The sequence below is a fragment of the Callithrix jacchus genome, chromosome 4 (assembly GCF_049354715.1).
Source record: "Callithrix jacchus isolate 240 chromosome 4, calJac240_pri, whole genome shotgun sequence".
In the NCBI taxonomy this organism is placed as follows: domain Eukaryota; kingdom Metazoa; phylum Chordata; class Mammalia; order Primates; family Cebidae; genus Callithrix; species Callithrix jacchus.
In genome coordinates, this window is record NC_133505.1 from 51,077,426 (window position 1) to 51,104,067 (window position 26,642).

General features: G+C 39.9%; 1 protein-coding gene across 9 annotated transcripts in view; it reads left to right on the forward strand.

The window, feature by feature from the left end:
- Positions 1–1,044: 1,044 nt before the first annotated feature.
- Positions 1,045–26,642, forward strand: part of UBR2 (ubiquitin protein ligase E3 component n-recognin 2) — a 125,345-nt gene continuing 99,747 nt past the window's right edge. For all 9 annotated transcript variants that reach the window (XR_013534212.1, XR_013534213.1, XR_013534214.1 and 6 more), the window contains exons 1-2: positions 1,045–1,456; positions 12,184–12,443. Coding sequence is in view for 4 of the 9 variants with exons in the window: in XM_035295658.3 (XP_035151549.1) it covers positions 1,379–1,456; positions 12,184–12,443 (338 nt within the window). In the remaining 5 variants the exon portion in view is untranslated. The remainder of the gene's footprint in view (positions 1,457–12,183; positions 12,444–26,642) is intronic.

Consider the following 26,642-nt stretch of genomic DNA (forward strand, 5'->3'; position numbering starts at 1 on the left):
CCACCATGCCGGGCTAATTTTTTTATTTTTATCAGAGACGAGGGTCTCACTATGTTGTCCAGACTCATCTCAAACTCCTGGGTCTCCCAAGGGGAATACAGGCACGAGCCACCAAGCTTGGTCTATCTATAGAAATCAAATGTCTCTATCAAAACTAAATCTTTGAATTGGCCTAATAGACTCTTTTTCCTTTGCAGCAAGATTTGTGATAAAATTTGTAAGTGGTCATCACTAAAGTGTTTGACTTTTGTTTTGAGACAAAGTCTCACTCTGTGGTTCAGGCTGGAGTGCAGTGGCACGATCTCGGCTTACTGTAACCTCCACCTCCCGGGTTCAAGCGATTCTCCTGCCTCAGCCTCCTGAGTAGCTGGGACTACAGGCGTGTGCCACCACACCCCGCTGAATTTTTTTTTTTTTTTTTTGTATGTTTAGTAGACACGGGGTTTCCCCGTGTTAGCCAGGATGGTCTCGATTTCCTGACCTTGTGATCCGCCCGCCTTGGCCTCCCAAAGTGCTAGAATTACAGGCGTGTGAAAAAAATTTTAAAACGTTTTAAACCTTCAAAAACCTGGGTAATGTTCACCTCCATCACTCGTATAACAGACGAGGGTTCGATGGATGACAGAACATAGAACCACAGGTATAGAACGTAATTCATTCATTCCTTTGACAAGTATTTGAGTGCCTATCCTAAGCCAGACTAGCAAGTCCTTGAGGGTCTACCACGTGCCAGGCAGTGTTCTTGAAGCTGGAGATACAAAAAGGAACAAACCCGCGATTCAGGGAATAAAAACTACAATTCCCCTAAGTATCTTGCTCCTCGGCTTTTTTTCCACGGGGGTGCTACTTTCCACGACTCTCTTCCCATGATTCTCGTTCGGCAGAAAAGCCCCGCCCGCTTATCTGTCATTTAATCCAGCGCCCCCTGGGAATGAACTACAACTCCCATAATGCGTTCGAGGGGCACCGTATTTTAGGGCGCCACCTTTTTCCCTGCCTTGCTGGGGACGACTACAGTACCCAGAACGCTCCGCGTCGCCTCTTGGGTGTTGTTGCCCCTTTCCCGGTGCAGGACGCGGTAGTGGCCAGCCAGCGAGTGTCAGGCCTGGGGTTTTCTGTGTCCTTCCCTGGGTCAGGGACAAGCCAGTGATTTGACTCTTGGGCGCTCAACCTGGGAGGGAGCACAGGAGGCCGCTATCCCTCCTTTCCGGTTCACGTCACCCTTCTCTCCCTCTCCTGCTCCACCTGCAGCCACTTAGACAGCTCTGGGACTGACTGCCTGGGGCAGTGAGTGGCAGTGGCGGTCGAGGCCGCCGGGGCCGAGGTGAGGCTGCAGCTCTCCGGGCCGCGGTAGCGCTGGGAAGGAGGAGGAGAGAAGATGGCGTCGGAGCTGGAGCCAGAGGTGCAGGCCATCGACCGGAGTTTGCTGGAATGTTCGGCCGAGGAGACTGCGGGGGTGAGTGCCGGGACCCGGGCGCGTACATCCGGCCCTCGCAGGCCGCGCCCGCGGGGAGGAACTGACTCCTGGACGTCCCTAGAGCAGCCTGGCCCAGACTTGGGGTAACAGCTGTGCCGGACCTCGCCTTGTGGAGTAATAGCCCGGGGAGGCCACCGATCCTGCCCCACTCTTTCCATTTTCAACAGCCCCCAGAGGTGCTCTGTGCACTAACCACTTTTACTTTCCCTTTTTGCCCAGGGGTACCCACGGCTCTTCCATCATACCTCCTTTTCCCCAGCCTCTCTTTAAGTCTCCAACACATGGACCTTTGCCCTTTATATTCAGCTCTGGGAAGAGGAGAAGAAACGCTTTTTGTGTTTTTGGTATAACCCCCCTACTTTAGTCGATTGCTTTTCCTGAGATAAGCACAGCAGTGTGCTCCTCCGCCTAAACATTGCCATCCTAACCCAGCCCCTACTTTGTTTTTGGGACTGCCTCAGACACCAAGCAGGCAAACGGCACTATACTCATTACCCCTCTCAGTGCTTTTTTTTTTCCACCGGTTTGGTTAGTTGACAATCTTGATGCATGTGTGAAAAGTTCATTGAGTATGAGGAAGTAGTCTTGGAGGCTGGGAAATTTTTAAAATATTTTTTCTAGGGGTTAGGGGTAATTGGATGGAGAGCAAACGTTATATAACGTTGATAGAGCATCTTTCAACAAATACTGTGTAAGCTAAACTCAAGAATTGGCCACAGTGTAGTAGAACAGTTATGCTCCAAACGTAAAACCATTCAAACACAGTATTGCATGAAAACTGTAATATGAATATGCCAGTGTAAATAGCAGAGTTGTCAAATAATAAACTCGACGGCCTCTTTCCCCAATAAGGACAGGGAAGACCCATTAGAAGAGATTGTCCAGAATGATTATGAATGGACCAAAACAGCTTGGGCCCCACCTCTAAGACCTCTAATTAAAAAGGCAGCTAGGAAGGGAGTGACCCGTGAATAAAAGCCAGCAATCTGAATGCCAAGAACAAAATTTGGGATTAGGGACACTGTGGAGCTGTTGATCAGTGAGTAGTTACTTTGTGTGAATTGGTGAGGACATTAAGTGCAGGTAGAAAGAATTGTCAGGAGTACGAGTGAAAAGTTTAAAGAAATAGTGTTGAATGCTGAATCTTTGCTTGTTTGGGTGTAGGTTTGTTTGTTGTTTTTTTGAGACTTGGTCTTTCTCTGTCACCCAGGCAGGAGTGCAATGGCTCAATCTCTGCTTGCCACAACCTATGCCTCCCAGGTTCAAGCGATTCTCCTGCCTCTGCCTCTCAAGCAGCTGGGATTACAGGCATGCACCACCATGCCCAGCTAATTTTGCATTTTTAGTAGAGATGGCGTTTCTCCATGTTGATCAGGCTGGTCTCGAACTCCCAATCTCAGGTGATCCGCCTGCCTGGGCCTCCCAAAGTGCTGGGATCACAGGCGTGACCCCACCCCCACCCCCCACCCCCGGCCTTGGGCGTGTTTTTCTAAACCTACTTACTTGTTTAGTCTAGGTCTGTTTTCATTTACTTCCTACTTAATATTGCACAACTTAAAGAATTTCTGCCTTTCATTTATCAGAGATTTGAAAAAAGAAAGTGAAAGTAGTGTAAACTGTGAAATAATGACAGCTGTTTGTTCTCCATGCCTCTTCTAATTGATATTCTAATCTGTTATTTACCTGAAAGTACTGTCTTAGTTTTTTCTCTCACTGAATTTTGTGTCTCGGCCCAGTGATACACAGATTCCGTTATCCCATTCTAAAAGTGCAAACTATCAAGTAATTAGAGGTTCTCCAGTTTGTTGAGGCTCCTGAGGAAACTGGTTATAAAACTAGTGCTGGAGGCCAGTGCTCCTAGTTCTTGTTCAGTGAAATTCTCAAACAGAATTTTCCAGGGAAATGCAACAAAAAATTATTAATTTGGACTTAATTTGAGTTTGTGAACATCACACTCGGAGCTACCTTTTACCCTATTTACTTTTAAAGGCCTTTCTGAACAATACGATTTTTTAAGTTTAGTCTGAAGGCCAACAAAATTCTTTCAAATAAAGAAGATGCAAGCTCACTTTTTTTGGAGGGGCGGTGGTAAGGGATAGAGTCTTGTACTATTGTCCAGGCTAAAGTGCAGTGACATGATCATAGCTCGCTTCAGCCCTGACCTCCACCTCCTAGACTCTAGAGATCCTCTGACCTCAAAAAGGAATATTAAAATATAAAATTCCTTTAGCTATATAACCTTAATCTTGCCTTACTTTGTGAGGGCTTTGCTGTCTAAGTTAAAACACCAAACACTTAAAACTGCTTTTTCAGCTTAGGCTTCAGCTTTTCGTCACGAATTAAATTAATAAAGTTTTCTCTTAGGTTGAAAATAAATTTTAGGGACGAGAAACAAGCAGAGAAAACAGTAATTGCAGGCTTTAGACCTCTGTGGTTGATAATTTGTTAGGATCGCTTCCATTTAAAATCACTTAACGAGCACTCGTGGTGTCCTTTCCACATTTCGTTTACACACTGCTTTTCTTATTCCTGTTATGAGGAGGAAGAACTTTTTGTGATCCCATCCATCCTAGCTAGTATGCCTCATAAAGAAAAGCATCTAAGCTGACTCTTAAATATTTGTAAGTTTAGGATATTGCAGTGGCCCTCTCTTCTCAGTTTTCTCTTTTCTTGTTAGAATTGATTCTGTAAGTATGACTTTCCAACACTTCTTGACTCTGTTTACATTCCATACTACATATGGTTATAGTGTGTTCCAATGGGTGATTATGGTTTTCAAAGTAAATGTGCTAGATGTGGTGGCTCACGCTTGTAATCCCAGCACTTTGGGAGGCTGAGGCGGGCAGATCACTTGAGGTCAGGAGATTGAGACCAGCCTGGCCAACATGGTGAAATCCTGTCTCTACTAAAACTACAGAGATTAGGCGGGCAAGGTGGCGCACCTCTATAATCCTGGCTACCAGGAGGCTAAGGCAAGAGAATAGCTTGAACCCAGGAGGCTGAGGTTGCAGTGAGCTGAGATTATACCACTGCATTCTAGCCTGGGTGACAAGACTCCATCTCAACAACAACGAAGTAAATATGTTGTTTTTCCCTGAGTGTAAAAGAAATATAGATTGGGAGCAATGACTCATGCCGGTAATCCCAGCTACTTGGGCGGTTGAGGTAGGAGGACTACTTGAGTCCGAGAGTTTGAGACTAGCCTGGGCAACATAGCTAGACCCTGTCTCTACGTGGGGCAGGGGAGGAAGGCTGGGTGTGGTGGCATGAACTTACAGTCCTAGCTATTCAGAAGGCTAAGTGGAGAGGATCACTTGAGCCCAGGAGTTTGAAGTTACAGTGAGCTATGATCATGCCACTGTATTTCATCCTGGGTGAGAGAGTAAAATCCCATCTCCAAAAAAAACAAATTTAATAAAATAAATATGAATTTGTTTTCTGTAGAGTTTTAGTTCTGTATTGGTTATCTTTTCTTTGCATTTTTAAACAGTTTTATTGAGATGTAACTCACATACTGTACAATTCAATTCAGTGGTTTTTAGTATATTCCGAGTCGTGCAACCATCACTAAGATCAATTTTAGGACATTTTTATCACCCCAATAAAGAAATCCTGTACCCATTGGCAGTCACTCCCCATTTTCACCTAAACTCCCGGAGTCTAATTAGACACAGTCTCACTCTGTCACCCAGGCTGGAATACAGTGGTATGATCTCAGCTGACTGCAACTTCCGCCTCTCAGGTTCAAGTGATTCTTCTGCCTCAGCCCCCCAAGTAGCTGGGACTACAGACGCACACCACCATGCCCAGCTAATTTTTGTTTTGTTTTGGTTTGTTTTGTTTTGAGACGGAGTCTCACTTTGTCACCTGGGCTGGAGTGCAGTGTCGCGATCTCAGCTCACTACAACCTCTGCCTCCTGGGCTCAGGTGATTCTCCTGCCTCAGCCAAGGCACATGCCACCACACCCAGCTAATTTTTATTTTTAGTAGAGATGGGGTTTCACCATGTCGGCCAGGCTAGTCTTGAACTGCTGACCCAGGTGATCTGCCTGCCTCAGCCTCCCAAAGTGCTGGGATTACAGTTGTGAACCACTGTGCCCAGCCTAATTTTTGTATTTTTTAGTAGAGGTGGAGTTTCACCATATTGGCCAGTCTGGTCTCACACTCCTGACCTCGACCTCCCGAAGGGCTAGGATTGCAGGTGTGAGTCACCGCACCTGGCCTGTTCTAGATATTTTATATAAATGGAATTCAACATATTGTCATTTGTGGCTGACTTCTTTCTCTTAGGATAATCGTTTAAAGGTTTTTTTCCTTCTTATACCATATACAGGTTGAGTATCGTTATGCTTGCCACCAGAAGTGTGTGGGATTTTGGATTTTTTGGATTTTGCAAATATACCAGTTGAGCCTCCCTAGTCTGAGGACTTCCTTGAGCGTGACTTTTGAGCTTCATGTGGGCACTCAAAAATTTCAGATTTTGGATCATTTTGGATTTCACATTTTCAGATTAGGGATGCTCAACCTGTATCAGTAATTCATTCTTTTTTAATTGCCAAATAACATGACATTCCTTTGTATAGATTAGCCATATTTTATTTATCCGTTCATCAGTTGGTGAATATTTGGGTTGTTTCTACTTTTTGGGTGTCATGAATCAAGTTATGAACATCCTTGTATGAATTTTTGTGGCGACCTATGTTTTTGTTTCTCTTGAGTATATATACACCTAGGAGTGAAGTTGATGGGTCATATGTTAACTCTTTTGAGGAGCGGCCAGATTTTTCCAAAGCGGCTGCATTGTTTTGCATTCCCACCAGTAGTGTATGAGGGTTCAGATTTTTCCACATCCTTGCCAACACTTGTTTTTGCCTGTGTTTTGATTACAGCCATTCTTTTGGGTGTTGTGCTTTCTCATTGTGGTTTTGATTTGCATTCCCCTCATGACTCATAATGTTGAACATCTTTTTATGAGCTTATTGGACATTTTTGTATCTTCTTTGCTCATTTTCAATTAGTCTTTTGGCCTATTAAATTTCTATATTATTTTTATTTGTAAACACACTCTTTCATTTGTAGAGCTCTTAATTTAATTTGTTTAAATTTTTTCTCAACATATTCCCCAAAACTCCCAATTGAGCAGTAGTGTTTTTATGATTATGAGTGCTAGTTGTTTTATGATTAACTTACATGTTGCTTCTCCTTGTTTGAAAGCAAAACCAAAAGTGGTTAAAGGATACCATTTTAATTGGGTATAGAACAATAATTGGAGAGTGTAATAAAAGGCTAACCTCTAGGGATTCTTTCATTTTTTGTGTTTATTGTACTTGCTTTCTATCCCAAGGCTTAAATTTAGCATTCAATAAAAGGAAAGCTCCTGGAAACACTGTCATAACATGTTTACTTTAGAGGAATGAGTTGACAGTTTCTTTACTTCCCTTCTAGTAAGATAGTGAATAGTGAATGCTTATTACTTCTCTTGTGCCACATGGGTGTGACAGCCACAGGTGTCTGAAGTAAAGACAAATTAAAATGCCAACCAAACTGGAAATCACAATAATTTTTTGTGTTGAAGAAACAGTTGCAGTTAGCATATGTCAGTGAGAACTAATATGAAAAGCTATAAATTTTATTCTTTGGGGGAAATGTGTAAGCTACTTCTGAAAGACAGTCATAAATTTTTCTTGCTTTTTATATTAAGTATGTATGTTTAATCAGGTTGAAGTGCTTATAATAGAGCCCAAATCTTTTAGGTGATTGTGAATTTTTCATATAATGGTAGTTAAGTTTTTATTTTTGTTTTTGAGATGGAGTCTCACTCTGTCCTCCAGGCAGGAGTGCAGTGGTGCCATTCTCGGCTCACTGGAACCTCCAACTCCTAAGTTCAAGCGATTCTCTTGCCTCAGCCTCCCAAGTACCTGGGATTACAGGCGCCTGCCACCACTCTCAGCTAATTTTTCTATTTTTAGTAGAGATGGGGGTTTTACTATGTAGGCCACGCCGGTCTCAAACTCCTGGCCTCAAGTGATCTGCCCACCTCAGCCTCCCAAAGTGTTGGAATTACAGGCGTGAGCCACTGCACCTGGCAGTAGTAAAGATTTTAAAGAAGGGGAGCATATGCATGCCTTTCTTGAACCAGACTTTTAAGTCTTGTTAATAATTATAATAATATGTAATAAAGAATGAAGTACTTGCTTGTCTTACTAATAATATTTTTATATAAAGTGGCTAGATTTTTTTTTTTTTTTTTTGAGACATGATCTCACTCTGTCACCCAGGCTGAAGTGCCTGATCATGTCTCATTGAAGCCTCAGCCTCCTGAGTAGCTGGAAACCCCATCTCTACTAAAAATACAAAAATTAGCCAGGTGATCCTTCCACCTCAGCCTCCTGAGTAGCTGGGACTACAGGCATGCATCACCTTGCCCAGCTAATTTTCTTTAATTTTTAGTAGAGACAGAGTTTTGCCATATTACTCAAGCTGGTCTCGAACTCCTGAACTCAACTGAGCCACCCACCTTGGCCTCCCAAAGTGCGGGGATTACAGGCGTGAGCCACGGGGCCCAGCTGATTTTTTTTTTCCTTAACCAGAAGCTGATACTAGCTTCTGAATTTTTGTTGAAGAAATCTATGAACCAATTTGCTCTCTTGTTACAACCACTAGACTACATAATTTTTTTTAGAATCTTTTCTAAAGAAACCTTTCATTCTCCCTCTATTACAATTCTGCAACTGTGAAGTTTTACAGGAATGGGAACATAAAATATAAGAAAAACAAAAACTTTTTAAAATAAAATCTTTCAATATGTTGTAAATTAAAATAGTCTGAAGCACTTACCTTTCCAGGAACATGGAGGTGAATTATTTTGGTCTTATTGCTTAATTTTTCATTCATAAAGAGTAAATTGAATCCCAGCACTTTGGGAGGCCAAATTGGGTGGATCACCTGATGTCAGGAGTTTGAGACAAGCCTGGCTGACATGGTGAATCCCCATCTCTACTAAAAATGCAAAAATTAGCCAGGCTTGGTGGCGCGTACCTGTAGTCCCAGCTACTCAGGAGGCTGAGGAAGGAGAATTGCTTGAACCCAGGAGGCAGAGGTTGCAGTGAGCCGAGATCACACCACACTCTAGTCTGGGTGACAGTGGGAGACTCTGTCTCAAAAAAAAAAAAGAGAATAATTTCTTAGGATAATTTAACTACCTTCATTCTTGTTTTGGTTTGCTGACAGTGGGTGAAAACTGAGACATTTACCTTTGAGGCCAACAAAGATGCCTTTTAGCTTGAAGCATGAAATTCTAGTATACTTGTTGAGGACTCTGCTTTTTCTTCCTTTTTTTTTTTTAAACTTGTCCTCTTTATAATTACTGAATTTAAAGGATGTGTATTACATATAAAATTTTAATTCAGTCACTCTAAAGGGAGAGAATACTTAAAACCTGTAGGATTGTCTACTAAGAAATGCTGCTGCTTTTTTGTTTTGTTTTTGTTTTTTACTTTTTCTTTTCTTGTTTTCCTAACCACTAGACCACCAGGAAAGAAATGCTATGGTTTAAAAAGGAATTTAGTCTCCTAGCACTTTGGGAGACCAAGGCAAGCAGATCACCTGAGGTCAGGAGTTCGAGACCAGCCCAACCAACATGGAAACCCCATCTCTACTAAAAATACAAAACTAACCAGGTGTTGTGGCACATGCCTGTAATCCCAGCTAGTTTGGAGGCTGAAGAAGGAGAATCGCTTGAACCCGGGAGGTGGAGGTTGTGGTGAGCCGAGATTGTGCCATTGCACTCTAGCCTGGGCAACAAGAGTGAAACTCCATCTCAAAAAAAAAAAAAGTAGTCTTTTTCCTCCTTGCATAAAGTAAATGCAACAATATCAGTAATGTTTGGAAAATAGTTTCATCTTAGGGGTGAAACCTCTCACTGTTTTTAGTTATAAGCTTCTATCCAGTTCCTTAACTTATGAACACAATTTTTACATTTTTAGTAAAAGTTCTCTGAAAACATGAAATTGACTAGAAAGTTAATATATATCACCTCATGAATATTTAAAATCTCTCTCTGTATCTTATTTTTAGAAAGCGTGGTCTGAAGAGTATAGAAGTAATAGCTAAAGTGAAAACCTTATATTGACTCCTTGTGATGTTAGATACCACTTGAACATACTCTTTTCTTAGTAAAGATGTAACTGGAATTTAGGTGGTAATCCATAGGTAAACACTGGATCTGCGAGGTTTTTTAATTTCAGCTTTTATTTTAGATATAAGGGCTACATGTGCAGGTTTGCTACATGAGTATATTGCACCTGGATGGTGAGCATAGTACCCAATAGGTAGGGTTTCAACCCACTTCCCCCTTTCTCCTTCCCTTCCCCATCTGTGGGTTATGTTCACCGTTCAGTTAACTGCATTCTAGCAAAACTGAGTCTTTTCAGCTTTTTTGTTTTTGTTTTTGGTTGTTTTTGTTTTTTTTTTTTGAGACAGTTTCTTGCCCTGTCACCCAGGTTGGAGTGCAGTGGCGCCATCTTGGCTCACTACAACCTCTGCCCCCCAGGTTCAAGCAATTTCTCCTGCCTCAGCCTCTTGAGTAGCTGGGATTACAGGTATGCACCACCATGCTCGGCTAATTTTTGTTTTTTTAGTAGAAATGGGGTTTCACCACGTTGGTCAGGGTGGTCTTAAACTCCTGACCTCAGGTGATCCACTGACCTTGGCCTCCCAAAGTGCTGGGATTATAGGTGTAAGCCACTGCACCTGGCCTCTTTTCATATTTTTTTAGTTTTAAAATTTTTACTTGGCTTAGAGGCGGAATGACTTGTAATTACACAAAGCAATATGGAAAACAAACATATAGGCAGAGTTGGCAGAGGAGGCAGGGATGAATGACACAATAAAGGGAAAGCAAGGAAATAGGGAAAAGAAAGGAGGTGATTTGAAGGGTGCCTTATTTAGGGCCTGTTTTGTTTAGTTTTAGAGGCTTATATTTGATCCTTGCTACAGGCTTGAATCTCCTTTGTCTTTGCTTTCATTAAAGCCACACACACCTATAATCCCAGCACTTTGGGAGGCTGAGTTGGGTGGATCACTTGAGCTCACTAGTTTAAGACCTGGGCAACATGGCAAAACCCTGTCTCTACAAAAAAAAATACAAAAATTAGCCAGGCGTGGTGGCATACACCTCTAGTCCCAGCTACTTGGGAGGCTGAGGTGCAAGGATGGCGTAAGCCCAGGAGGCAGAGATTGCAGTGAGCTGAGGTTGTGCCACTTCACTCCAGCCTGGGCGATAGAGCCAGACCTTGTCTTAAAAAAAAAAAAAAAAAAAGCCACACAAAGCATCTTTCTGGAGTGTTGTTGTTATGTTACAGTAAGTGGTATAAACACATTTATGGTCACTTAGCAGTTTGCTTAACAGATTTTACTAAATGCTCACCAAGGCCAGATTTTGTTTTAGACTTGATGGTGTGAGGAAGGGAGGTAGGGGCAGGGAACAGACTGAGAAGGCATCTTAGAGAAAGTAAAAAGCATAAATTGAGATCTGAACAATGAATCGAAAATAGCTTTATAAAGCAGAGAGGGAGAAGTAATACAGATGAAGAGGAAAAGATTGGAGAGTGCAATAAGGACAAAGGACTTGTAAGCCCTGTCAGGGGACTGGCTCCTAAATGTAATGGGAAGCTAAATGACATGATCAGGTTGACATTTTGCAAAAATAACTCTGGTAGTAGAGTTGGAAAATGAATTGCAGAAGGGCAAGACCAGTGGGGATACCAGTTAGGACATTATTGCACTAATCCTGGTTATGGGAGTGAGGGGCTGGTTTGGATTAGGGTAGTGGAGGTAGTGGCTCTGGAGAAACAAATGGAGAGATTCAGCGGATATTTAGGAAGCCTAATAGACAAGATACAATGATTGATTGGATGTTGGGGGTGAAGAAAAAGGAAGCTTTTCAGATTTTTCCATGTGTATATCCAGGTTGAGCTAAAATAGGGAAATGGAGAGAATAACAGATTTTGGTGGAGGGTGCAGGGGAGATTATGCATTCAGTTGTTGAGTTGGTGCCTGTGAGATCTAAGTATAATTTTAACAGGTGGAATAAAGGTTAAGGGGGTCATAGAAAAGTGGCCTTTTACAATTTGTTTTCAGTGGGGAGAGCAAACAGAAAAGCACTTACAGAGAGAGGTTGATCTTTGATGTGACAATCTCTTGTGGACTGATGTATTCATAAGAGACTGGGATATAAACTTGTTTATCAGTCATTGAGAAATGTAGTGTACTGGCTGTTCATGTTCACCGTGCACTCTTCCTGTGGACATACTGACATGAGAATTCATATCACAATGAGAATAACATTTGAGCAAAGCATTAGAAAGGACATCAGATGAGCCCAATGGTTAATATCTTGTATAATGTTTTATTGTAATTATTTTCCTGTACTGCCTAGAGAAGATTGCTTCAAGAGTCACTTTGCAGGAAAGGAGGGGAGCTTGTTTCATTTTAATTTTACTTACACTTAAAAGTAGAATTTAAAAATACTTGGCATTTTCATAGATTAAATTTCTAACGTACAGTGGTGAGTGTTGTAAACAAAATATTTTGACAAGCTTTTATCGTTATTTTTGTACCTCACAGAAAGTAGGGTGAGTTTGTTCAAATTAGTTTATTGGTGTTTAAAACCATTTCTTTTTTTTTCTCTCTCTCTTATTTTAAAGAAATGGCTGCAAGCAACTGACCTCACTAGAGAAGTGTACCAGCATTTAGCCCATTCTGTACCCAAAATCTACTGCAGGGGTCCCAACCCTTTTCCACAGAAAGAAGACATGCTGGCACAGCATGTTTTGTTGGGACCGATGGAATGGTACCTTTGCGGTGAAGATCCTGCATTTGGATTTCCAAAACTTGAACAAGCAAACAAACCTTCTCATCTTTGTGGTCGTGTTTTTAAAGTAGGAGAGCCTACATACTCTTGCAGGTAAAATATTTTAATTTTCTTTCTAGGAGGCTCTTGTTTTATTTGACCTCTTTTTTTTTACCTGAAACCTTAAAATTTTGTTTAAAAACTTCTGTATTATAAATACATGCTATTTAATTAAAATATATAGATTATATGAAGCATATAATTTAAATAATTATAAAACGAACATTCTTGTAATTATTCTTGAGATCAAAAACTAGAATGAATGTCACTGGCATTCTAGAAGCCAACTGTGTGCTTTCTTCCTTCCCCCATAATTAACTGACATCTTGACTCTTGCTATAATCACTTCCTTGCTTTTCTTGATATTTTTTAGTTACAGTAATTCTGATGTTCAGATTGCCCTAGATTTGGCTAGTGAGAGCCCCGTCACACCAGCTTCTTTGTCTTTTTCACATCCTTCCATTAGTTTGTGAGTGCTTCTTTCCTTTCTGGCACAACAAGATGCCTCCAGCTCACTTTGTACTTGCTCTGACCCATATGTAGAATCAGCCATTTCTGAAAGGATTTTTCTTTCATTTCGGAATGGTAATTAGAAACCAGGATATGGGTGCTATACATATTTACTGCTATTAGGAAGACTTTTCTTTTTTAAATTTCTTGTTGTAAATTGAGTATACAAAGGTAAAAGATGGAGAATAAAGTGCCTTGTCTCTTTTTTGACTATCCTACTTTCCAGAAATAATAATTGTAAACATATATCCTTTCAGAAATTAGGTAAAAAGAAAAATTTCTTTTTCTTTTCTTTTTTTTTTCCTTTGAGACAGAGTCTCCCCGTGTTGCCCAGGCTGGAGTGTAATGGCGTGATCTTGGCTCACTGCAACCTCCGCCTTCTGGGTTCAAGGAATTCTCCTGCTTCAGCCTCCCGACTAGCTGGGATTACTGGCGTCCACCAGCTCATTTTTGTATTTTTAGTAGAGATGAGGTTTCACCATTTTGGCCAGGCTGATCTAGAAATCGTGACCTCAGATGATCTACCCGCCTTGGCCTCCCAGAGTGCTGGGATTACAGATGTGAGCTACCTCACCTGCCCTCTTTCAGAAATTTTCTTTGCGTACATAGGCCGAGATATGTGGCAGTTTTAAACCTACATACATATACATATAAATAAAGATGGGAATATATTACATCTGCTAAGCTAAATTTTCTTTTCTGTATTTGACAATAGCTTAACATCTTTCCATATCAGCTTATGTAGCTAGATAATATTCTTTTGTGTGGATGTGCTGTTGATGGAGACATTATTTAACTTTTTCCTTAAAACTTTTTCCAGTGAAATTTAAATTTAATAAGCTAATTTTGGTGAAGGCCTCTGGATATCTATGGTAGTTTTTCTTTATCAGCATATTTAGACTCTCAATAGAGAACAGTATGTATATTGAAAGACTATTAGATCTAGTTTTTTGTTTACTATTACAGAAACCACTATGAATATTCTGTTGATGTTTGGAGCAGCAGACCTAGTTGAAAGTCCTAATTTACAGATAAGAATTTGAGACCCTGTTGTTCCAATAATGCCCTGTGTATCAGTAGGATCTAGTTCCAAATCCTTCATTTGTATATCTTGTCTTTTAATCTTCAATCTGGAATGTTTCCTCAGTTTTTCTGTGACTTTCATGATCTTGACACATTTGAAGATTACAGACCAGTTCTTTTGCGAATGTCCCCTCAATTTGGGTGTCTGGTTTTCATAATTAGATTCAAGTTGCGTCTGTGACACAATTACCACAGAAATCATGTGTTTCAACCCTGTCAGGTTGTATACATGATTTTGATTAGTTCTGTAACTGGTGATACTGATCACTTGATTAAAAGGATGTCTGCAAGACTTCTCCACTGTAATATTACTCTTTTCCCAGGTGATCAGTAAGTATGTTGTGGGAAGTACTTTGAGACTATTAAGTATCCTCTTCATTATCAAACTTTCAATTTATTTATATCAGTATTTGTGGGGTCTCATTAGTATACTCGAATTGTCCTAGATTTGGCCAGTAAGAGCCCCTTCAAGCTGTCTTTGTTCTTTTTTATATCTCTCTCATTCTTTTAGCTCTTTTTCTTTTCCTTTACTTTTCCTTTCTTCTCCTCTTCTTTTCTCTTCTGTTTTTTCCCTTTTCTTTCTGGTATAAGATGTCCCAGGCACATCTTGAGCTTTTCCCTGCCCCAACCTTGAAATCAACCGATTTTGCCAAGGAGCCTGGTTCTTTTTAGTGGAAAATGGTGTTTACAGATAAGATGGTAAGTGTGCTGGTTGCTGTTGGTGTTATAACTCCCAGGCTTTATTTTATACCTATTATCTAAATAAATGTATTGAAATAGATAGTGAAAACGATGCATTTGTAGTGAGCTCTCCAGTTCCCATCTATGGTTCTTTCCAGTTTTCTTCCTTTGCGTATTTTTAATTTCCTTCTCTGACAAGAGAAAACCCGATTCTCATTTTCCTCAAAATATTTGCTTATTTAATTATTCGCCTGTATGCAGCCATCTCTGCTACTGCTGCCGCTGCTGCCACCAGCTTCTCTGCATAATTGCCCTCCCTTACCCCGCTTGGATTTTGTGTTCTGTACTAGACCACAGTGGCCTTTCCTTCCTCTTTTTTTTTTTTTTTTTTTTTTTTTTTGAGATGGAATCTCACCCCATAGTGCAGCCTGGATTGTAGCAGCATGATCTCAGCTCACTATAACCTCTGCCTCCCGGGTTCAAGCAATTCTCCTGCCTCAGCCTCCTGTAGAGACAGGACTACAGGTGCATACCAGCTTATCTGTGTATTTTTAATAGGGATAGGGTTTCACCATGTTGGCCAGGCTGGTCTCAAATTCCTGACCTCAAGTGATCTGCCCGCCTCAGCCTCTCAAAGTGCTGGGATTACAAGTGTGAGCCACCCCGTCCGGTCTCCCTCCTGTTTTGTCAGGACAGATCCAAAGTAAGTCTTGTTCTAGGATGTATAGTTTTTCTTAGTTGTGGGGGAGTCCCACAAATAACAGAGACACTCTGATCACATAAGTAATGCCAGGGGTTTAGAGGTTGCCTCCCAGGAACCAGATCAAAGACCAACCAGATTCTTTATTACAGTGTTGTTGAGAGGGTAAATGAGATCCTTTGTAGTGCTTTACACAATACTTGGTACACAGTAAACTCACAGTAAATGGCCATGCTGGGTGCTGGGTATGAGTATCTCATTTTAAAAGTAGGTGTTCCCATGAAACCCAGTGCACTGGTAAATGACATAGAGTCTGTTATTTGGAAAGATGAAATATGGTTATTGGAATTCTGGGGAGGTTTCTAAACTGCACCCTTCAGGATAGAGGTAACTGATATCCATTATGTGGGATGTTCCTTTAATGAGAAAAATGATATTAAAGGATCTTCTGTATATAGTACTTAGAAAAAGGATTTGTGAAGGGAATAGGTTAGTTTTGCCACGGATAGTTATTTATTCATAGTTTCTAAAATTATGTTGGCCACAAATTATTTTTCTGAAGTCTCCATGATGTCAGAAAAAAGCTATCTGGGTGTTTATAGGCAGTAAGCTACTTTCTATTTACTCTATTAGGAAAAGAGTGGTCAGACTTAGCATTTGTTATTCATTACTAAATAGAAATGGTTTTAGAGTGTAAAAATCTTAGTGGGCAAAAACCTTAGAGCTGATTTTGATAATGTATATTTTGACATTTTATAACCATTAAGAAAAAACACTAGTAGATTATGAAATCATACTTTCCTGAGTAACTTAAGTTTTTAACTTAATACTTCTGTTAAGATATAGAGAAGCGAGATTTCATTCCCGTTTTTTTAGTATAGTTAAATTGAGAGCCTTCTTTTTTAACATTTAAAAATGTATCACATGAATGTTATAGATAATCAGAAATCAGCATTGAGGGCAGGGGTGACTTATGCTGCCATCAGGAGTATTTTTGTTTTTAGATAGTATTTTATGATACTTTATTAACTATTAAATAATTTTGCTTGATTTTTTTGGTTTAATGCTGGTTTGTATTGGTATATAATTGTACATATTTATGGGGTATATGTGATATTTTTATACATGCACATAAAGTATAATGATCAAATCAGGGTAACTAGGATGCCCATTACCTTGAACATTTATCATTTCTTTCTTTTGGGATGTTTTGACTCTGATTCTATTGGTCATTACAATTGAGATTATGCGAAAAATTACAACTCTATAATCCCAAAGACTTTAAATACCAGGATATATTTATTACTCAGACTGTGTGAACAATTCAGATGAGTGCAGTAGTAAGTAGAAGGCTCCGCTCCAGGTAGTTTCTTCACACCATCTTATATTTCCACAAGCTTGGCGTAATGCTTTCAAGGTTCACCACAACAAGAGCAGAATAGTGCTTGTAGATCATGCCCAGCAAGTAAATGCTTTGTCTCAGAAATGATGACCTTGCCCAAATCTCATTAGGCAAAACTAATGCCTCTGTCCAGCTACAGAACAGGTTGGGAAAGTGTAATTCTCCTAAGTCTCAGGGATAGATGAAACTGGGATGTGGATGAGCTTTAGAAGTGTCTTTAGCAATGATTTTTTTTTTTACGTTTTTTAGGGTTATTTTTCCTCCCTGAGTCATTAGGATAAAATGAAGTAATGTGTGTAAAAGCACATAGGTAACTATAAAGTATATATGTGTGAGGTTTTTTTTAATTGAATACTCTTCTTCATATAAATTACTGAGCCATGATAAGCAGAAGGGTGCAGATAGTTCCAGTTCCTTTTCTGTGTGGAAATAATAAAGCTCTCAAATGGAAGAACAACTTATTTCCATGAAGAGGTGTTCTTTCAGTCTCTTGCTTTTTAAAAACCTTGAAGTCTTGATCTCTTGCAGGGTTCTATTTTAAAACTGAGTGTTAGGCTGTTATTGCATTGCTATACAGAAATACCTGAGATGGGATAATTTATAAAGAAAAGAGGTTTAATTGGCTCACAGTTCTGCAAGGCTGTACAAGCATGGCCCAAACATTTGCTCAGTTTCAAGTAAGGACCTCAGGAAGCTTACAGTCATGGCTGAAGGGGAAAGGGAAGCAGGCATTTCACATGGCGAGAGCAGGAACAAGAGGTGAAGAGAAGGTGCCACACACTTTTAAACAACCAGATCTCAAGAAAACTCACTATTGGGAGAACAGCACCAAGAGGATGCTCCTAAACTGTTCATGAGAAATCCCCACCATGATTCAGTCACCTCCCACCAGGCCCCACCTCCAACATTGGGGATTACAGTTCAACATGAGATTCAGAGGGGACACATACCCAACCATATCAAGCTGTTTGTTTATAATATGAATAGTCCAGAGATTGGAATCAACATTGTGTTTAGTTTTAAAACCTTTGGTTATTTCTTTTTTTGAGACAGAGTCTCACTCTGTCACCCAGTCTACAGTACAGTGGTATGATTATGACTCACTGCAGCCTCCAACTCCTGGGCCCAAGTGATCCTCCCAAGTAGCTAGAAACATAGGCGTGTGCCACCATGCTCAGCTAACTTTTGTATTTTTGTAGAGACAGGATTTCCCTATGTTGCCCAGGTTTTTCTCAAACTCCTGCACTCAAGGGATCCTCCCACCTCAGGCTCCCAAAGTGCTGAGATTACAGGTATGAGCCACTGTACCTGGCCAACATGTATAATACATGCTGAAATTATGCTGTGTATATTATACATACATGAATGAAATTATACTATGTATATTGTGGCTTACATTTTTTCACTTAACAGTTTGTTTTGGAGATCTTTCTGTGTCAGTATACAAAAATCTACTTCATTCTTTATAACTGCTGGGTATTCATAGTAAGGACAGGCCATAGTTTATTTGATTGACCTAATAATGAAGTTAGAAATGGAGGCTTCTAGGTTATTTTTCTGTAGCAGACAGTGCTACAAAGAATACCCTGTTCATGTTTGTGTACATCTCTTTGTGCATGTTTCAGTAAATACCCAGAGGTAGAATTTTAATTCTTTATGTTATCATGGGGCCTTCAATATAATGCAATTTTCCTTGTCTACACTGCTCTCTCTGACCTGGGAAAATGACAGATGGTGAGTGGTAAATATCTTCTAGATAACTTAGATTTCTATAGTTGTCTAAAATGAGTCTTATGTTCTTATTTTGGAGATTTGTGATTATTTTTATTCAGTTTGGTGCAGAATGAAATGTAGAAGTACATGAGGTATCATGTCAACTTGACATGTAGCTAACGCCTTTGTCTAGTAGGAAATAGTAGAACCATAAAGGCTTTGAGGTAATCCATTCAGGTAGGAAACTCAAATTTATGTCATCAAAATTTTATCTCTTGGTCCCTATGCACTTGGTTTTAAGTGCTTTTTCTTTTTCTTTTTCTTTTTTTTTTTTTTTGAGACAGAGTTTTGCTCTTGTTACCCAGACTGGAGTGCAATGGCGTGATCTCGGCTCACCGCAACCTCCACCTCCTGGGTTCAAGCAATTCTCCTGCCTCAGCCTCCTGAATAGCTGGGATTACAGGCACACACCACCATGCCCAGCTAATTTTTTGTATTTTTAGTAGAGATGGGGTTTCACCATGTTGACCAGGATGGTCTCGATCTCTCGACCTCGTGATCTACCCATCTTGGCCTCCCGAAGTGCTGGGATTACAGGCTTGAGCCACCGCGCCCGGCCTTAAGTTTTTCTTAAGGAAAAATTTACGTATGTCAAAAGACAAATCTTAATTGCACATTTTTGATAGTAGTTAACCTTATATAATTTATACAGTCAAGATAGAGAACATTCCTGTCTCACTAGAAATTTCCCTGTTATTGGCTCCAGCCCCCTAGGTAACCACTATGTCGATATTTTCATCTTAGATTACTTTGGGTGGGTCTAGAATTTTTTTTTCTTTTTAGGCAGGGTTTTGCTCTGTTGCCCAGGCTGTAGTGCAGTGGCATGATCATGGCTCACTGCAGCCTCAACTTCCCAGGTTCAAGCTATCCTCCTGCCTCAGCCTCCCAAGAAGCTGAGAGACCACATGTGTGTGCCACTACACCTGGCTAATTTTTTTTTTTCCTGAGACGAAATCACACCCCGTCGCCCAGGCTGGAGTGCAATGACATGATCTCAGCTCCCTGCAGCCTCCACCTCCCAGGTTCAAGCAATTCTGTCACCTCAGCCTCCTGACTAGCTGGGATTACAGGTACATGTGTTATTTATATCAAGACACCGTAAGATAGGCCTTCTAGACTGTAAGCTAATATGGTGAGTACTCTTACTTGATACACTGGTTGCAGGATATTACCATTTTTATTCTGGTCTTTTTGTGGGCATATGTGTTAATATTTCTTGGATAAATTCCTAAGAGTGGAATTTCTGGGTAAAAGGGCAGGTATATGTTGAACTTAATAAAAACTGCTAAACCTTTTTTCCAAAATGATTTTATCTAATACAATATGAAATATTCCTTAATTGCACTTATTGTATATTCCTTGCAGAAAACACACAAAGTCCTTAAAATAATCTCATTGAAATTTGAATTTAAAGCATTATTATACTCCTCTAAATATCTGCCAGTATATACTACATAGACTTTTGAATTTGCTGTTCTATTGAATGATATCTCTTTATAGTTCTTTTTTTCTTTTTAAAATTAAAAAAAAATTTTTCAGTGCTTTTTGGGTATCATTATAGTTTAAATTTTCCTTAATGACGGTTTTCCATGCGCTTATTGCCCATTCATCCAGCTTCTTTTATGAAGTTAATGCTAAGGTCTTTTGTTCATTTTGGGGTTGTTTATCCTTTGATTATTCAGTTTTGGCATTCTTTATTTTAAATACAAGTCCTTCATCAGACTCATTTTGTGACCGTTTTCTCCTAGTCTGTGGCTTATCTATATGGTGGCTTTTGATGATAGAAGCTTTTCATTTTGATGTTGTTTACCAATTTTTCTTTCCTGTGTCCAATAAATTATTGTTCTTGTGTCCAATAAATCTCTGCTTTCTCTCAAATGCAAAAATACTCTCTTTGATTTTTTTTTTTTTTTTTTTTTTTTTTTTTTGAGACCGAGTCTTGCTCTGTCACCCAGGCTAGAGTGCAATGACATGATCTTGGCTCACTGCATCCTCCACCTCCTGGGTTCAAGCAATTCTCCTGCCTTAGCCTCCTGAGTAGCTGGGGCTACCGGCACATGCCACCACACCTAATTTTTTTTGTATTTTTAGTAAAGACAGTTTTTCACCATGTTGGTCAGGCCGGTCTTGAACTCCTAACTTCAAGTGATCCACCTGCCTTGGCCTCCCAACATGCTAGGATTACAGGCGTGAGCTACCGCACCCAGACTTTCTTGGTGATTTTTTAGTGTAAACTTTGTGATTTTAGACATTATGTCTGGGCCATTTTTTATATGGCTTGAGGTAGAGGTTAAGTTTCATTTCTTCACATATGGATGTTTAGTTGTTCCAGCACCGCTTCTTCCTCTCGCCATTGAATTGCTTTGATATCTTATAAAAAAAAAAATCACTTAACCATAAAGTGTGAGTCTATGCTGAACAGTAACCTAGTTCATTCATTGATATATCTATTCTTATGTCAAAATCCACATTACTTTGATTATTGTAGCTTTATAATAAGTCTTGAGCTGATTAGTGTAAGTCTTCCATTTTTATTCCTTTAAAGTTTGTTTTGTCTATTTCAGGTCCTTTGCATTTATAAATTTTTAAATTATTTTGTCAATTTCTATTTTTAAGAAAGACTGCCAACATTAGGATTGCATTGAATCTATAGATTAGTTGGGAGTAAATTGACATTTTAACAATGCTGAATTTTCCAAATTCATAAATATTTTATCTGTCTCCATTTATTAAGGTCTTCTTTAATCCCTTTTAGCAAAGCCTTATAGTTTTTATATAGAAGTTATACATGCCTTTTGTTATATTTATTCCTAAGTAATTTATATGATACATTGAATTTTTTCCTGAGATTTAGTGTCCCATTTTCTGCCATTATAAAGAAATACAACTGGTTTTTGATACTAACTTGTACCCTGTGACCTTGCTAAATTCACTTACTCTGATAGTTTTTGTTTTGTTTTTGTTTCTTAGGATTTTTCTATAATTATGTCTTCTGTGCATGGAGACAGTTTTTCTTTTCTAATCTTTTTGCCTTTTATTCTTTCTTGTACTTCATTGCTGCAGCGAAAGTGGATATACTTCCCTTGTTCCCAACCTTAGGGAGAAAGTCTTTCACTGTTAAGTATGATGTTAAGTGTAATTTTCTCATACATAACCTTTATCTCATTGAGGAGGTTCCCTTCTATTCCTACTTTACCAAGGTTTTTTTAAAAAATATCATAAAGGCTGGATATGGTGGCTCACACCTGTAATCCCAGCACTTTGGGAGGCCAAGGTGAGTGGATCACGAGGTCAGGAGTTCAAGACCAGCCTGGCCAACATGGTGAAACACCATTTCTACTAAAAATACAAAAATTAGCCGGGCATGGTGGCATGAACCTGTGGTCTCAGCTACTCGGAAGGCTGAGCCAGGAGAATCGCTTGAACCCAGGACGTGGAGGTTGCAGTGAGCCAAGATTGTGCCACTGTACTCTAGCCTGGGTGACAGAGTAAGACTCTGTGTCAAAAAAAAAAAGACAGCTGGGTGTGGTGGCTCATGCCTGTAATCCCAGCACTTTGGGAGGCTGAAGTGGTTAGATCACAAGGTCAGGAGTTCGAGACCAGCCCGGCCAACATGGTGAAACCCCATCTCTACTTAAAATTTTTAAAAAAGAAAATAAAAAATATCATAAATGACTATTGCATTTTGTCAGGTACCTTTACTGCATCTATTGAGATGATCATAGTTTTTCTCTTTTATTCCATTAGTTTGGTTGATTGCATTGTTTGATTTTTCAAATGTTTTTTATTACTGGATGAATCCAGCTCTATTAGCGTGAATTATAACCTGTGTATATTGCTGGATTCAACTCTTTAATGTTGTGTGAAGGATTTTTGTCTCTATGTTCCATAAAATACACCAGTCTGGTATTCTTTTGTAATGTTTTTCTCTGGTCTTCATTGTCAGGGTTATAGTGGCCTTATAAAACAATGTGGGATGTATTCTTCCTATATTTCTGGAAGAATTTGTGTAAAATTGGTATGACTTTTTCTTAAATGTTTGTTAGAACATGCCAGTAAAATAAATCATCAAGGCCTAGGGTTTTTTTGCAAGGAAATATTTGGTAACAATTTCTTTGATGTTTATGAGGGCTTTTTAGAATATTATTTCATCTTATGTCAGTTTTGGTACTACATATTTTTCAAGGACTATATTTCATATAATGTCAAATTTATTGACATAATATTGAGCATATTTCCTTTTGCTTTTGATGTCCGTGGTATCTATAATGTCTCTTTCATTCCTGATAATAGCGATTTGTATTTTGTCTTTTTAATCAATTTTATTAATTTTCTTAATCTTTTCAAATAATCAGTTTTTAGCTTTGTTAATTTTGTCTTTTATCTATTTTCTTTTATTGATTTCTACTCTCATTATTCTTCCTTATATTATCTTCTTTGACCCATGGGTTATTTAGAAGTGCATTGCTTAATTTCCACGTATTTGAGGCTTTCTTAGATAATGTATTGTAGCTTATTTCTAACAAAGTTACACATTCTGTAAGGTTTCAGTTTTGAAATTTATTGAAACTTGTTTTATGGGCCTGGCAACATGGCTCACACCTGTAATCCTGGCACTTTGGAGGGCTAAGATGGATGGATAGCTCGAGCCCAGGAGTTCGAGACCAGCTTGGGCAATATTTCAAAACCCCATCTCTACCAAAAAAATACAAACGTTTGCTAGGTATGGTGGAGCATTCCTGTATTCCCAGCTACGTGGGAGAAAAACTTGAGCCCAGGAGGCGGAGGTTGTAGTGAGCTGAGATTATACCACTGTGCTCTAGCCTAGGCAATACAGCCAGACCCTGTCTCAACAAACGAAACTTTAAATTTGTTTTGTGGTTTAGCAACATGGTTAGTCTTATTCCATATGCCTTTGAAAAGAAGGTATATTTTGCAGTTGTTGGATGTAATTACTGATATGCTTACAATTAGTAGTTGTTAATTTAGGTCTCCTATTTTGCTATCTGTTTTCTGTTTGTCCCTCTTTTTTGTTGTTCCTCTGTTCCTAATTGTAGGGTTAATTAAAATTGTAGCATTTCATTTTGATTTTTTTTTTTTGGCTTTTTAGCTATCCTATTGCATTTTTTAAAATGGTAAATCTGGATTATAATATGCATCTTTAACTTGTCAAAGTCTGTTTTTAGTACTTCACATAAAATAAATGAATGTTGCATTTATAGTTACATTTATTCCTTTCATCCTTTGTGCTTCTTGCACCTATAAACATTATAAACCTTACAATGCAATGTTACAGTTTTTTGCTTTAACATGTTAGTCTTTTAAAGACATCAAGAAAAGATAGGAAAAAATACATATAACCATTGATATTAAACCACACATATCTTGCTCCCAGTGATCTTGATTCTTTCCTGGATTAGAAGTTAGCAAGCTTTTTCTGTAAAAATCCAAGTAGAAAATATATGTGCAGTCTTTGTTGCAAATTGTTTTTCTTTTAATTTTTTTTCTTTCTTTCTTTGAGATGGGGTCTTGCCCTGTCTCTTGCCCAGGCAGGAGTGCAGTGATATAACCACAGCTCACTGCAGCCTTGACCTTCCAGGTTCAAACAATCTTCTCACCTCAGTCTCCCAAGTAGCTGAGACTACCAGTGCATGCCACCATGACTGGCTAATTTTTAAATGTTTTGTAGAGATGGGGTCTCACTGTGTTGCCAGGACGGGTCTCAAACTCCTGGACTCAAGTGATCCTCCTGCCTCTTCCTCCCAAATACAGGGATTACAGGCGTGAGCCACCAAGCCCGGCCTTCTTCTTTTTTAAAATAGCTGTTTAAACATGTAAAAGATCATTCTTGGCCAGGTGCAGTGGCTCATGCCTGTAATCCTAGCACTTTGGGAGGCTGAGGCAGGCAGATCACGAGGTCAGGAATTCGAGACCAGCCTGACCAACATGGTGAAACCCTATCTCTACTTAAAAAAAAAAAAATTAGCTGGGCATGGTGGCGTGCACCTGTAATCCCAGCTACTCAGAAGGCTGAGGCAGGAGAATCACTTGAACCCGGGAGGCAGAGGTTGCAGTCAACCAAATTCACGCCACTGTACTCCAGCCTGGTCAACAGAGCTTGACTCCATCTAAAAAAAAAATCTTTCTTACTTTGCAGGTTGAACCAGAGGCTGTGGGCCATCGTTCTTGACTTTTACTGTGGTTACTAATTATTAGTTCTCTCAGTTTATGTTAATCTGAAAATATTTTTATTATCTATGGCCATACCACCCTGAATGTCCTGATCTCATCTGAAAATGTTTTTATTTTGCACTCATTTTTTTTCTTCCTTTTTTTATTCTGGGAAAAACACACTTTTTCTCTACATTTTCATGCAGTGCTACTGACACCAGATATGTGAGTTTTTTTTCACCCTAAGGATTTCTCCAACTGTGAACACTGGCTAAGTATCTTGCAATTTAATTCTGACTCTGTCTACCTGGAGTTATTGTCAGAATCCAAAGGCTAACAGCTCAGACTCACAAGTCTGCCCCCCGACTTTAGACACCAATTGCGATTAGTAGTCATCTATACTTCTGACTGACCAGCTATGTATTGGGGTCTCCAGTAGTTCCTCCTTGGGTTGGATTAACTTGCGAGGACAGCTTACAGAACACAGGGGAACACTTATATTTACTGGTTTATTATAAAGGATATTGAAAAGGATAGAAAGAACAGCCAGATTGGAGACAATAGGGCAAGGTATGGGAGAAAGGGTGAGAAGCTTCCATGTTCTCTCTGCGCATACCACCCTCCTAACACCTGAGTCCCTGGGTGCAGTTCCAGCAACTTGGAAGTTCATTAAATCTCAAATTTTTATAGGGGCCAGGCATGGTGGCTCATGCCTATAATCCCAGCACTTTGGAAGACTGAGGCAGAGAATTACTTGAAGCTAGAAGTTTGAGACTAGACTGGGCAGCATACCAATATGCTGTCTCTACCAAAAAAAGGGAAAAACAAAACAAAACAAGAAGTTGCCAGGTATAGTGGCTTGAGCCTGTAGTTGCAGCTACTCAGGAGATTGAAGTGGGAGGATTGCTCAAACCCAGAAGTTTAAGGTTGCAGTGAGCTGTTATCAGGCCACACTCCAGCCTGGGTGACAGAGCTAGACCCTTTCTCAAAAAACAAAACAACAAGGCCAGGCACAGTGGCTCATGCCTGTAATCCCAGCACTTTTGGAGGCTGAGGCAGGTGGATCACCTGAAGTCAGGAGTTCGAGACCAGCCTGGCCAACATAGCGAAACCCCTTCTCTACTAAAAATACAAAAATTAGCTGGGCATGGTGGCACACACCTGTAGTCCCAGCTGCTCAGGAGGCTGAGGCAGGAGAATTACTTGAAACGGGGAGGCAGAGGCTACAGTGAGCTGAGATCACACCACTGCACTCCAACGTGGGCGACAGAATTTGGAAGCTCTTCCAGTCCTTTTGGTTTTTTGTGGAGACTTCATTACATAACCATGATTGATTACATCATTGGCCACTGCTGATCAGTTCACTATCCCCAGAGCTGGGGGTGGGGCTTTAAGTTTCAACCCTTTAATCACGTGCTTGGGTCCCCTGGCAACCAGCTTCCATCCTAAAGCAGTCTTGAAGCTCCCAGCCGTCAGTCACCTTGTCAGAACAAAAGACTTGGCTGGGCACAGTGGCTCATGCCTATAATCCCAGTACTTTGTGAGGCGGAGACAGGAAGATTGCTTGAGCCCAGGAATTGGAGACCAACCTGGGCAACATGGTAAAACTCCATCTCTAAAAAAGATTCAGAAATTAGCCCTCCATGGTGGCACACACCTGTACTCCTAGCTACCAGGGAGGTTGAGATGGGAGGACCACTTGAGCCCAAGAGGTTGAGATTGAGGAGGTTGAGGTTGAGGCTGAGGCTGCAGTGAGCCATAAGCGTGCCACTGCACTCCAGCCTGGCTCAATTAAAAAAAAAAAAAAGACTTCTGTCACCCAAGGGATTTCTGTGGCAGTAACTAAGGCTAAAGACTAAATTTTAGCACATCTGCTGGTACCCTCATCTACAAGAGTTTTAGGAGCCTGGTGTCAGGAACCAACATAGATTCA